Source organism: Pseudophryne corroboree, chromosome 6, assembly GCF_028390025.1.
Source record: "Pseudophryne corroboree isolate aPseCor3 chromosome 6, aPseCor3.hap2, whole genome shotgun sequence".
In the NCBI taxonomy this organism is placed as follows: domain Eukaryota; kingdom Metazoa; phylum Chordata; class Amphibia; order Anura; family Myobatrachidae; genus Pseudophryne; species Pseudophryne corroboree.
The window spans coordinates 663,480,995-663,495,272 of record NC_086449.1 but is presented as its reverse complement, the minus strand read 5'-3'; the positions used below and the strand labels follow the sequence as shown (position 1 = coordinate 663,495,272).

Below are 14,278 nucleotides of genomic sequence, written 5' to 3'. Positions count from 1 at the left end.
GCACCTCACTGCGGGCGGCAGCACTGCAGCTAGCGGTGGGGTTGCCGGGGCTGGAGATAACAGAAGCAGTATGGAACCTGCACAGCGGCAGGTGCCCCACAAAACTGCAGCTAAGAAGCGTACAGTGTGCCAGAAAGTGATGCTCCTCCGCGCCAGAGAGACCCTGCTGAGTTTGCTGATGTGGGAGTCTGTCTGTAAGGCATACCCCCTCACACACCCCCATACCTCCCGACTGTCCCGATTTTCGCGGGACAGTCACATTTTTTTGGGTCTGTCCTGCTGTCCCACCCGCGGGCCGCAGTGTCCCGTGGGGTGGCGGGAGGGGTGTCAGTTGGGAAGCTCCTGTATTTGCTGTTCTGCTTAGCAGGGCAGCGGTGAATAGACGCTGTGTGCATACGCACAGCGTCTATTTCGTGTAGACAGAGGGAGAGGGGGCATCAGGGGGTACGGATTAAGTGGGGGTTCCGGCAGCAGAGCCGGATTAAGAGGGGGGCCCAGGGGGTACGTACTGTGCGCCGGGATCCCGACATTCGGCATACTGAAGACCACCCGGTTTGTGTTGTTGCAGGGAGGCAGCAGCCTCCCTGCTTTCTTCTGCTTGTGCGGGTGTGTAGGGGGGGAGCGACCACCTCCTCTGGATTTACCCCTAGCTGAGGGCCTAAAAATCCCATAAAAAAAAAAACAATTCCCGGAATTTGCATAAGGGGGCGTGGCCATGCGTCCCGCGATTAGGCCACGCTCCCAAACCCACAGCAGGCACAGCAATGAGATATGGACCCCCCGGACTCATAATCCACCCCTGGGGGCATGCCAGCAGCTCATAGGCGCTGGCCATGCCCCCTCACTGTCGAAAACGGGGTGTGGCTCGCAATCACGGTCCTCCTGTGAAGCCACGCCCCTTTTTGTTGGCCACGTCCCCTTTTCGCTGCGTGTGTGTCCCTCCTTCTGCCTGAAGAAAGCTGGGAGGTATGCACCCCTGTCTATGCCATGTCCATACCATCTGCTTCTGCTCCTAGTCTCCTATAGATTTGCCCAGATCTGTGACTCATTTGACAAACTCCGCCCAGTGTTAGCAAATGAGGCACAAAGTCACAGATTTGGGCTATTATATAGGAGATATACAGAATACATATGATTTACTGATGGCCAGGATCCCAGCTGTCATAATCCCGACAGCGGGATTCCAGCCACCAGTATGCCGGCAGTGAGGCGAGCGCTAGAAAGCCTCTTGTGGGCTCGCTGCGCTCACCATGCTGGGAGCAGAGTGGCTCATTGTGCTCTCCACAGGTTATAGTCTCTCTTTATGGGTGTTGCGGACACCCATAGAGGGAGAAAAGTCTGTGGCGCCAGGATTCCAGCAGCGGCATTTTATCACCTGTCGGGGTTCCGGCAACGGCATTGTGATCGCCAGGATCCCGACAGGCGGTCTCGTGATCGCCTCCCATATATATGCACAGATATACATATATTTGTATGCTTCTTATTGTGTTCCATCCCCCATCTGTAAGTTCATTACAAACCAGCATACTGAGAGCCTTAGGTTTTGGCTAGATAAATTCAGCGGTGACCTCCAGTGGCCGGCACCCCTAGGCAGCCATCTAAAGCTGCCTAATGTTAGAGCCGGCCTCAGGGGTGTAGCCAGAACTTTATGGGCCCCATAGCAATATTTTGATGGGGCTCCTGTCCCAATGCTTTTAGAGAGAGACCTCTCTGGAACAGATATTAATTTTGTGCCCCATAACAGTTCCCTAGCTAATTTTCTCAACCATAGTAGTGCCTTAGTTAATGTTATGCCCCATAATAGTGCCCTCATTTATTTAATGAACAATAGTAGTGCCCTAGTTATGTCACACTGTATGCCTACCAGCACACATTATGCAGCAAAATACCCCCAATCCACATTATAACATACCATGTACCAACAAATGGTGAAAAATGTATATAACACATGTAACTTTGACAGGGAAGGTGGGCCCCTCTCAGCTCTGGGCCCCATAGCAGCTCCACTCCTTGCACCTATGGTAGCTACGCCCTTGGCCAGCCCTGCTTACCAAGTATATAGGAGATATATTTAGGTTTGTAGCTCCATATATTATAAACATTATCTAAAGTTTTGCCTGCTCATCTAACTCAACTCTGAACACTAATTGAGATTATTGTTACAAGACTAATAGAAAAAAATAATTCCACTAGTGGGCTTAATAATCTACACAGACTTGCCTGAAAAAAGCCAAATGGATAACAGCATTACAATTTCAGTGGATGAACCAGACATGAGCGCAATCATAATGCATTGGACATATGTAATAAGGGTTTTAATTTTTGGTCTTAGTTTTATATATTTTTAAAAGTGAAACATTTTTATTTAGTTCAAATAAAAAAAATATGTATTTCAATTAATACAATATTTGCGCTTTCTAAATATGTTGGGTTCATAAAGCATTTATCAATGGTTCAGAAATTGCGCCTTCCCTCTAACAAATCAGTTTGCATGCCCACTATGGACCAAAAAATAAGTTTAAAAATGCAAATCAGTTCATGAATATAAAAAAATCTTACACCAGAATACTTACTTTGCTGTAGCTCAACATTATTATCCTCACAAGAACAACATTAATATGAGCCCCCAATGACTCGTCATGGTAGATTTCATTGACCTAAAAAACAAACATTATTGAAATTTTGTTACTTTCGGACATAGAGGATTTGTGTTGTTCCACAACATATGCATACGCAGTGCTTAAAGTGGGCCGGAACGGGGCGGAACTGCGTTCCGTCACTTCAAATTGAAGGCGGAACCAGTTCCGCCTCCGTCCGACCACTAGCGTCTGATCAGTGCACTTGGAAGCTTGCAGCACCCGCCAGCCAATCCTGGCTCATGGGCGGACCGGCTGCCAATAAAAAGAAAGCAAGGCTTTTTTTTTTTCAACTGGGTGAGCCTGTGAGCCAATCATGGCTCGCGCACCGCCAGCCAATGAGAAGCTGCCTAGTGGCATCTTCTCATTGGCTGGCGGTCCGCCAGCCGTGATTGGTGCACAATCGGCGCCATAATCAGATTCAAAGAGTGGCCTCTTCTTTTGATCAGCAGCAGGTCCGCAGGAATGGCTGACGGCTGCTGACAACGTCAAACCTCACTACAGCTGGGACCCACTGACGCACCCTGATACTCCTCCGTCCCACTGACAGAGGTGTGCTCCCTCCTCTCTCCCGCATCTAGCAGTGTGCAGTCCCCGGATAGCCGCCTCCCTCCAGTGCAGTGCCTCCGGCTGTCCCAATCCCTATAATGCCGGTGGACAGCACATTTCACAGTTCAAGCTTGAGGCTTCTCTCACAAACAAGCAAATAAATAAACAATAATCATTGCACTGCGAAGCAGGAGGACTGCCAGGCAGACCCATCGCAGTGCACCGATTATTGTTTATTTATTTGTGAGAGAAGCCTCAAGCTTGAACTGTGATCTGTGCTGCCGCGGCACAGCTCCATGCAGCCCTTTCATTTTCCAAGCAGTGCAGGGGACACTCACTCCGTCTTCCTCGGCTCCAGTCCACAGCTGCCAGTGCCTCCCATTATTACACAGGTCAGATGTGTGTGAGCTGCTGCTGTCCCTGGGGAAGGAGGGAGAGGGGGAGTGTGTGTGTACTATCTGCAGTCCCAGCATATGTGTGTGTGTGTAATTTGCAGTCCCATTGTGTATATGTGTGTGTGTGGGGGGGGGGGGGGGATGAGCATGTGTGTAATGTATTCTGCAGTTTAAGTGTCTGTGAGTGTGTGGGGGGGACAGTCTGCTGTCCCAGTGTGTGTTTGTAATTTGCAGTCATGGTGTGGTGGGGCAGACTGCAGTCCCAGTGTACGTGTGTATGTACAGTCTGCAGTCCCAGTGTGTGTGCGGGGGCATTTTATTTATATATCACACACACACATGCCCCCCATCCTACCAAATCCTGTGTTTGCCCCTGCAGTGGACGAGGGTGCTGCTACAGGAGCTCGGAGTTGTTGCACTGCTGTTCGGGATCTTTCTGTGAGTACCGGGGCTGAGACCCCCTCGCTGTGTATATATAGTGATACTGCTCTGTATGTATCCAGCTGGGGTCCCCTACCCCCATCTTGGCTGTGCATTGGGTTACATGCTTCCCAGGTTGCAGGTGTAGTTTTAGGCTGGCTCAGTTTTTTTTCATTAACGTTAAAGTAACAGTGATGTAATTAGGTGTAATGGAGCTGATTTTTAATTGGGGGTACTATTGTGTGGCCACGCCCCTTCTTAGTGAGGCCACACACCCTTCTGTGGCGCGCGCCTACGGCGCGCAGGTGATAATGGGGATGAGTTCCCCCACCTCTCCAGGACCACTTTAAGAAACCTGGAACACTTGCATCACAGTGTTTACTGCAGTTGGGTAGGTAAAGATGGTGCAGGTAAAATGGCGCCAATTTGGTTCAATTGGCGCAATGTCACTCACATAATGGCATGGCCTGTGATTACTGACCAGTATCATGCCACTTTTGTGAGGGAGTTCTGTTTGGGGTACTCGCCGCAAAGTGCTCATCTACTTGGTTCAGATCAGGATTACATGACTGTTAATGCTGCACAGCAGCAACAAGATCATAGGCAATCGCAGACTGTGCACTGTCCGCAGTGTATGTCATTGGCTATAACCATAACACAAGGGTTCTCGAACTACCAGTCCTTGGCTTGCTTGAAGAGCAACACCAGCGCCCCATAGAGTATAAAGTTGAAATTGCAATTTACAAGTTAAACATCTGGAGGGATATATTATAAACGGTAATGTATCATATTATATACATAACAAACACACACACCTTCTCGATCCAGACAATGTTTTATACGGTATAAAATATTGTCCGGTTCCACATACACACCCCCCAGTTACAGTTACTAAATTGATTGGTAATACCGTGTAAGGGGCATGTGGGGGTCTGATGGCTATTATACCGTAAGTGACACATAAGGATGTGAAAAGTGAGCATGCAGGGATGTCTGAGAAAGGAATTAAGATGCATGTGGAAAAGCTAAGAAGCATGATGGGAAATTGGGAAGTCTAGTTGGGTGCAGCATAGTTTTGAAATACAGTACATCATCAAAATGCCCCACATGCCCAAAAACCCCAATATTCCATGGACTACCCCAAAAATTATCATTTTGGCTTAGCATATCTTTAAAGCACATGCTATTTAGGAATTATTTTCTTACCCAACAAAAAAGTTGACCTTTCTTACAAAATTCTGTTGACTGATCGGTTTCATGACAATGACTGAGATTTTTGCTTCAATACACAAAGCCAAACGGACTTGGGGCCTATTTCAGACCTGACCACTGTGCTGCAAATTACACTGTCCTGCGATCATATAGTCACCGCCCAGAGGGAGTGAAAATTCACCCCGTGCAAGTGTGCGATTGCATGTGTACGCTGTGTGAAAATTCCCCTCAGTCAGTGGAAGCTGCTGCGTTTTTCCTGTCACTCCCAGAAAACAGCCAGTTACCACCCACAAACGTCCTCTTCCTGTCAATCACTTTTGCAAACGGACATGCAATCGAAATTTTCGCACCACCCTGTCGCTGTTTTTTGACACGCCTGCGCATTGCAGTGCATACACATGCGCAGAAGTTCGTTAATTGAACAGTGTGCAAAAACGCAGAGCAGCGATCAGGTCTGAATCGAGCCCTTAGTTTGAATAGTACGTATACAGTATGTGTATCACAAATATACTTTACTAGCTGTTCTACCTGTTCTTCGCACAGATGTTTCTGATTTTCACATTCGTAAATATGAATGAGTTAAAAATTTGGAAAATCTAGAGAGATGTTTATTAAAATTCTATTGGGTAACGGGATTGAAAAAAGGTCAATCCCGGGATTACAGGGATTGGGTTGAAGACCCGCCCACCCCTGCCCAGCCCACACAAATACTCACCATCGTGGGTGGGTGTCAGGCTCGCAGGGTGTGGTCCGGGCGACTGACATCAGACTCACACCCCACTCCCCACCCAACCCGTGTAGTGTCAGTGAGCAGTGTGTGTGTGAGCAAGGTACAGTATAATGTCAGTGAGCAAAGTGTCTGTGTGAGCTGGGTGTAGTGTCAGTGAGCAGTGTGTGTATGTGAGCAAGGTGTAGTGTCAGGTAGCAGTGTGTGTGTGTGTGTGTGTGTGTGTGTGTGTGTGCTTGTCCTTTTGCAGCTGCTTCTTATTGGCCTCCCGCTGTGCCTTATAATTGCGATGGTCCTCCGTCTTACTGTTCCCCCGGGCAGCCCATCCTACTCACCTGCACTGCCAGCCGCCACTGACAACATATATCAGTCAGGGCCCACAGCCGAACTGAGCACCTTGCCAACATTTGCCCCGCTCAGGGGAGAAACTCAGACAGCTCAGTGCTGCCCGCCTTTGTAATGGTACAGGTTGAGTATCCCATATCCAAATATTCCGAAATACGGACTTTTTTAAGTGAGAGTGAGATAGTGAAATCTTTGTTTTTTGATGGCTCAATGTACACAAACATTGTTTAATACACAAAGTTATTACAAATATTGTATTAAATGACCTTCAGGCTGTGTGTATAAGGTGTATATGAAACATAAATGAGTTCTGTGAATGTACACACACTTTGTTTAATGCACAAAGTTATAAAAAATATTGGCTAAAATTACCTTCAGGCTGTGTGTATAAGGTGTATATGAAATATAAATGTATTCTGTGCTTAGACCATGATATCTAATTATGTTACGCAATTATTCCAAAATACGGAAAAATCCCATATCCAAAATACCTCTGGTCCCAAGCATTTTGGATAAGGGATACTCAACCTGTATTATACAATATAGCAGGCAGCGCTGCAGCTGGTGGTGGCACATGCATAGGCGGCCAATCAAGGTTGAAGCCAGGGCCGTAACTACGTGTGTGCCAAGTGGGCTTGGCACACAGCGCAGTTGCCCTGAGGGCGCACGGCCAGCGGCATGTAATGAGTCAAATTGACTCATTACATGCCGCCTCTGAAGTCTGCGCCGTGCACCGCGCTGTGAAGAGAGAAGACATAAGCGCCGGGCAGCGGAGAAGGAGGAGGGAGGGGGAGCAGGGAGCCGCAGCAGCACTATTTCATTGGTAGTAAGCGCCGCTGCAGCATCCCCCTCTCCTTCCGTATTGGCTGCCGGGCAGCCAATACGGAAGGAGAGGGGGATGCTGCAGCGGCGCTTACTACCAATAACATAGCGCTGCTGCGGCTCCAGTCCCCCTCCCTCCTCCTCCTTCTCCACTGCCTGCACCGACGGAGCTGCATGAGGAGCCTGTCAGCGGGGATATGGTAAGTATCTTTCTCTCTCTCTCTCTCTCTCTGGGGGACACCGTCTGCCATAATGTGTAAAAAAGGGTCCTGTCTGCCGCAATGTGTAAAAAGGGGTCCTGGCTGCCGCAATGTGTAAAAAGGGGTCCTGGCTGCCGCAATGTGTAAAAGGGGGCCTGGCTGCCGCAGTGTGTATAAAGGGGTCCTGGCTGCCGCAATGTGTAAAAAGGGGGACTGGCTGCCGCAATGTGTAAAAAGGGGTCCTGGCTGCCGCAATGTGTAAAAAGGGGACTGGCTGCCGCAATGTGTAAAAAGGGGACTGGCTGCCGCAATGTGTAAAAAATGGGACTGGCTGCCGCAATGTGTAAAGAGGGGTCCTGGCTGCCGCAATGTGTAAAAGGGGGCCTGGCTGCCGCAATGTGTATAAAGGGGTCCTGGCTGCCGCAATGTGTATAAAGGGGTCCTGGCTGCCGCAATGTGTAAAAAGGGGGCCTGGCTGCCGCAATGTGTAAAAAGGGGGCCTGGCTGCCGCAATGTGTAAAAAGGGGGCCTGGCTGCCGCAATGTGTAAAAAGGGGGCCTGGCTGCCGCAATGTGTAAAAAGGGGGCCTGGCTGCCGCAATGTGTAAAAAGGGGGCCTGGCTGCCGCAATGTGTAAAAAGGGGGCCTGGCTGCCGTAATGTGTAAAAAGGGGTCCTGGCTGCCGCAATGTGTAAAAAGGGGTCCTGGCTGCCGCAATGTGTAAAAAGGGGACTGGCTGCCGCAATGTGTAAAAAGGGGGACTGGCTGCCGCAATGTGTAAAAAATGGGACTGGCTGCCGCAATGTGTAAAAAGGGGGCCTGGCTGCCGCAATGTGTAAAAAGGGGGCCTGGCTGCCGCAATGTGTAAAAAGGGGGACTGGCTGCCGCAATGTGTAAAAATGGGGACTGGCTGCCGCAATGTGTAAAAAGGGGGCCTGGCTGCCGCAATGTGTAAAAAGGGGGACTGGCTGCCGTAATGTGTAAAAAGGGGTCCTGGCTGCCGCAATGTGTATAAAGGGGGACACCGTCTGCCGTAATGTGTAAAAACGGGGATGCTGTCTGCTGTAATTGTAAAAAGGGGACGCTGTCTGCCGTAATTTTAAAAAAGGGGACGCTGTCTGCTGTAATGTGTAAAAAAGGGGACGCTGTCTGCCGCAATGTGTAAAAAGGGGGACTGGCTGCCGCAATGTGTAAAAAGGGGGCCTGGCTGCCGCAATGTGTAAAAAGGGGGCCTGGCTGCCGCAATGTGTAAAAAGGGGGCCTGGCTGCCGCAATGTGTAAAAAGGGGGCCTGGCTGCCGTAATGTGTAAAAAGGGGTCCTGGCTGCCGCAATGTGTAAAAAGGGGTCCTGGCTGCCGCAATGTGTAAAAAGGGGACTGGCTGCCACAATGTGTAAAAAGGGGGACTGGCTGCCGCAATGTGTAAAAAATGGGACTGGCTGCCGCAATGTGTAAAAAGGGGGACTGGCTGCCGCAATGTGTAAAAAGGGGGCCTGCCTGCCGCAATGTGTAAAAAGGGGGACTGGCTGCCGTAATGTGTAAAAAGGGGTCCTGGCTGCCGCAATGTGTATAAAGGGGGACACCGTCTGCCGTAATGTGTAAAAACGGGGACGCTGTCTGCTGTAATTGTAAAAAGGGGACGCTGTCTGCCGTAATGTTAAAAAAGGGGACGCTGTCTGCCGTAATGTTAAAAAAGGGGACGCTGTCTGCTGTAATGTGTAAAAAAGGGGACGCTGTCTGCCGCAATGTGTAAAAAAGGGGACGCTGTCTGCCGCAATGTGTAAAAAGGGGGACTGGCTGCCGCAATGTGTTAAAAGGTAGACTGTCTGCTGTAATGTGTAAAAAGGGGGACGCTGTCTGCTGTAATGTATAAAAGGGGCTCTACATGGTGTAGTGGCGCTACTGTGCAGCGTAATTTGAATAATGTAGACTACTGTGCACCGTAGTATGAATTGCTATTACTTTGTGGCCACGCCCCTTCCCCGTGAAGCCACGCCCTATAAAAAATTGTGCGCCTACGGCGCGCACTGCCCCTATCTAACATGGGGGGCGGGGCGCTACTGTCGTTTCTTGAACACAGCGCTAAAATGCCTAGTTACGGCACTGGTTGAAGCGTGCAGTGCACCCCCAGGGCAAATGCGCTGTGTGCTAAGCACAATCTGTACCACCCTAGTTACGGCCCTAAGTGGTTGCATAATTTTTATATTAAATTGGTTGTGTTTCATTTTAATGTAACCCCTCCTCTACTTACAGGTTACATTAAAGTCTGGCTAAAGAATGAAGCAATCTTCTGGGTCTATATTGTAGTATCTCCACTCAATCAAGTGTTTCCAAGTCTTTTCACCAGTGGTCAGCTTGGAAAAACCCCAAAGGGCCAAAATTTCCTTTCAAGTAATACCCCAGTAAGCATGTAATTGTAAACACAGTAGGAAAATTGTCAAATACAATTTAAAGTTTTATTATACTGGTACACCTTGTCATCACAATATATTTTCTACAAGGAAATGTCTTATAACTAGAAATGTGCGCCGGACCCGATGATTTGGATTCGTCGGTGGGATTTGGATTGCCAAACAGCCGTGACGGGTTTTGGATTTTCTTAAAAAATTGTCAAAAAACACCAAAATCACATAATTTTTGCATTTTTTTTTTTGTCCCTAGAGTATTATTAACCTCAATAACATTCATTTCCAGTCTTTTACAGACAATTTTGACCACCTTATAGCTCACAATGTTGTTTTCATCCACTTTAGGTCAAAGTCTGCAGCGAGCTGGCTGGTTTACTTACTACTAGGCGACAGAGCAGCGGCACAAACAGATGGCAGTTTGAAGCATATCTATGAAACACTGTCACACAGCAGAACGGTGGTGCAAGATGGAATTATCCTTGCATCCCCACTAGGTCTTTTGGGAAAATGTATTTTTTTCCTGGCTGTTTCGGAAGAAACTGAAGGAGGAGACGTCACTTGAGCTGCCAACTTGCTCACCAGGAGCTCTTTACTTCTCCTAAGATCTGTGTCCGTTGGAAAGAAAGACACAGCTTACGACTTGAACCTAGGCTCAAGCACGACTACCAAAATGTAGTGATCCAATTTCAAGATATTGGCAACCCTTGGATTCTGGCAAAGCGAAAAAAGGACTTTATCTACAAGTCCAGCATATTTTGCGGATTCGTCTTGTTTTATCTCCTACTTCAATTTCTCCAGTTGTTTTTCCAAAAGCCTAATTAGGGGAACCACCTGGTTCAAGCTAGCAGTGTCAGAACTCACTTCACAGGTGGCTACTGCGAAGGGTTTGAGCACCAGCTTGTCCACACTGCGTGGAGCCAGACCACTTTCACACACGGTAGTATATAACTATGGTGTACTGGGGTGCAGTGTACACAACAAACAATGTAAACAGCAAACAAATGTTTTTTAATTTTTTTGGGGACGCAGCTTGTCCCACAATGCGTGGAGTCAAACCACTTTCACACATGCACTGTGAACGCAGAGGGTGGGGCCTACGTATTCACTGCAGTACCACTGTGATGAACTTAGGGCACTGGTCACTAGAGATGAGCGGGTTCGGTTTCTCTGAATCCGAACCCGCACGAACTTCATGTTTTTTTTCACGGGTCCGAGCGACTCGGATCTTCCCGCCTTGCTCGGTTAACCCGAGCGCGCCCGAACGTCATCATGACGCTGTCGGATTCTCGCGAGACTCGGATTCTATATAAGGAGCCGCGCGTCGCCGCCATTTTCACACGTGCATTGAGATTGATAGGGAGAGGACGTGGCTGGCGTCCTCTCCATTTAGATTAGGAGAGAGAGAGAGAGATTGACCTGAGGCTGATACTGTAGAAGAGAGTGCAGAGTTTAGTGACTGACCACAGTGACCACCAGCAGTGCAGTTGTTTTATTTAATATATCCGTTCTCTGCCTGAAAAAAACGGTACACACAGTGACTCAGTCACATACCATATCTGTGTGCACTGCTCAGCCCAGTGTGCTGCATGCCTGCATCATCTATGTATATATTATATATCTGACTGTGCTCAGCTCACACAGCTTATAATTGTGGGGGAGACTGGGGAGCACTGCAGTGCCAGTTATAGGTTATAGCAGGAGCCAGGAGTACAAGACAGTCACATACCATATCTGTGTGCACTGCTCAGCCCAGTGTGCTGCATCATCTATGTATATATTATATATCTGACTGTGCTCAGCTCACACAGCTTATAATTGTGGGGGAGACTGGGGAGCACTGCAGTGCCAGTTATAGGTTATAGCAGGAGCCAGGAGTACATATTATATTAAAATTAAACAGTGCACACTTTTGCTGCAGGAGTGCCACTGCCAGTGTGACTGACCAGTGACCTGACCACACTGACCACCAGTATAGTTAGTAGTATACTATATTGTGATTGCCTGAAAAAGTTAAACACTCGTCGTGTGACTTCACTTGTGTGGTGTTTTTTTTTTTATTCTATAAAAAACTCATTCTGCTGACAGACAGTGTCCAGCAGGTCCGTCATTATATAATATATATACCTGTCCGGCTGCAGTAGTGATATATATATATTTTTTATATCATTATTTATCATCCAGTCGCAGCAGACACAGTACGGTAGTTCACGGCTGTAGCTACCTCTGTGTCGGCACTCGGCAGTCCATCCATAATTGTATACCACCTACCCGTGGTTTTTTTTTCTTTCTTCTTTATACATACATACTACTACATCTCTTTATCAACCAGTCTATATTAGCAGCAGACACAGTACAGTACGGTAGTTCACGGCTGTGGCTACCTCTGTGTCGGCACTCGGCAGTCCGTCCATAATTGTATACCACCTAACCGTGGTTTTTTTTTCTTTCTTCTTTATACATACATACTACGACATCTCTTTATCAACCAGTCTATATTAGCAGCAGACACAGTACAGTACGGTAGTTCACGGCTGTGGCTACCTCTGTGTCGGCACTCGGCAGTCCGTCCATAATTGTATACCACCTAACCGTGGTTTTTTTTTCTTTCTTCTTCATACATACATACTACGACATCTCTATCAACCAGTCTATATTAGCAGCAGACACAGTACAGTACGGTAGTTCACGGCTGTGGCTACCTCTGTGTCGGCACTCGGCAGTCCGTCCATAATTGTATACCACCTAACCGTGGTTTTTTTTTCTTTCTTCTTTATACATGCATACTACGACATCTCTTTATCAACCAGTCTATATTAGCAGCAGACACAGTACAGTACGGTAGTTCACGGCTGTGGCTACCTCTGTGTCGGCACTCGGCAGTCCGTCCATAATTGTATACCACCTAACCGTGGTTTTTTTTTTCTTTCTTCTTCATACATACATACTACGACATCTCTTTATCAACCAGTCTATATTAGCAGCAGACACAGTACAGTACGGTAGTTCACGGCTGTGGCTACCTCTGTGTCGGCACTCGGCAGTCCGTCCATAATTGTATACCACCTACCCGTGGTTTTTTTTTCTTTCTTCTTTATACATACATACTACTACATCTCTTTATCAACCAGTCTATATTAGCAGCAGACACAGTACAGTACGGTAGTTCACGGCTGTGGCTACCTCTGTGTCGGCACTCGGCAGTCCGTCCATAATTGTATACCACCTAACCGTGGTTTTTTTTTCTTTCTTCTTCATACATACATACTACGACATCTCTTTATCAACCAGTCTATATTAGCAGCAGACACAGTACGGTAGTTCACGGCTGTAGCTACCTCTGTGTCGGCACTCGGCAGTCCGTCCATAATTGTATACTAGTATCCATCCATCTCCATTGTTTACCTGAGGTGCCTTTTAGTTGTGCCTATTAAAATATGGAGAACAAAAATGTTGAGGTTCCAAAATTAGGGAAAGATCAAGATCCACTTCCACCTCGTGCTGAAGCTGCTGCCACTAGTCATGGCCGAGACGATGAAATGCCAGCAACGTCGTCTGCCAAGGCCGATGCCCAATGTCATAGTACAGAGCATGTCAAATCCAAAACACCAAATATCAGTAAAAAAAGGACTCCAAAACCTAAAATAAAATTGTCGGAGGAGAAGCGTAAACTTGCCAATATGCCATTTACCACACGGAGTGGCAAGGAACGGCTGAGGCCCTGGCCTATGTTCATGGCTAGTGGTTCAGCTTCACATGAGCATGGAGGCACTCAGCCTCTCGCTAGAAAAATGAAAAGACTCAAGCTGGCAAAAGCAGTAGCACCGCAAAGAACTGTGCGTTCTTCGAAATCCCAAATCCACAAGGAGAGTCCAATTGTGTCGGTTGCGATGCCTGACCTTCCCAACACTGGACGTGAAGAGCATGCGCCTTCCACCATTTGCACGCCCCCTGCAAGTGCTGGAAGGAGCACCGCAGTCCAGTTCCTGATAGTCAGATTGAAGATGTCAGTGTTGAAGTACACCAGGATGAGGAGGATATGGGTGTTGCTGGCGCTGGGGAGGAAATTGACCAGGAGGATTCTGATGGTGAGGTGGTTTGTTTAAGTCAGGCACCCGGGGAGACACCTGTTGTCCGTGGGAGGAATATGGCCGTTGACATGCCTGGTGAAAATACCAAAAAAATCAGCTCTTCGGTGTGGAACTATTTCAACAGAAATGCGGACAACAGGTGTCAAGCCGTGTGTTCCCTTTGTCAAGCTGTAATAAGTAGGGGTAAGGACGTTAACCACCTCGGAACATCCTCCCTTATACGTCACCTGCAGCGCATTCATAATAAGTCAGTGACAAGTTCAAAAACTTTGGGTGACAGCGGAAGCAGTCCACTGACCAGTAAATCCCTTCCTCTTGTAACCAAGCTCACGCAAACCACCCCACCAACTCCCTCAGTGTCAATTTCCTCCTTCCCCAGGAATGCCAATAGTCCTGCAGGCAATGTCACTGGCAATTCTGACGAGTCCTCTCCTGCCTGGGATTCCTCCGATGCATCCTTGCGTGTAACGCCTACTGC

The 14,278-nt window shown here is 47.9% G+C and overlaps 1 protein-coding gene across 1 annotated transcript in view; it reads right to left on the bottom strand.

Annotated features, from left to right (window-relative positions):
* The window catches only part of LOC134933200 (A disintegrin and metalloproteinase with thrombospondin motifs 2-like), a 968,191-nt gene that overhangs the window by 450,205 nt on the left and 503,708 nt on the right, over positions 1 to 14,278 (bottom strand). Inside the window, exon 5 of the mRNA XM_063928241.1 lies at positions 2,574 to 2,657. Within this exon, the coding sequence (XP_063784311.1) occupies positions 2,574 to 2,657 (84 nt within the window). The remainder of the gene's footprint in view (positions 1 to 2,573; positions 2,658 to 14,278) is intronic.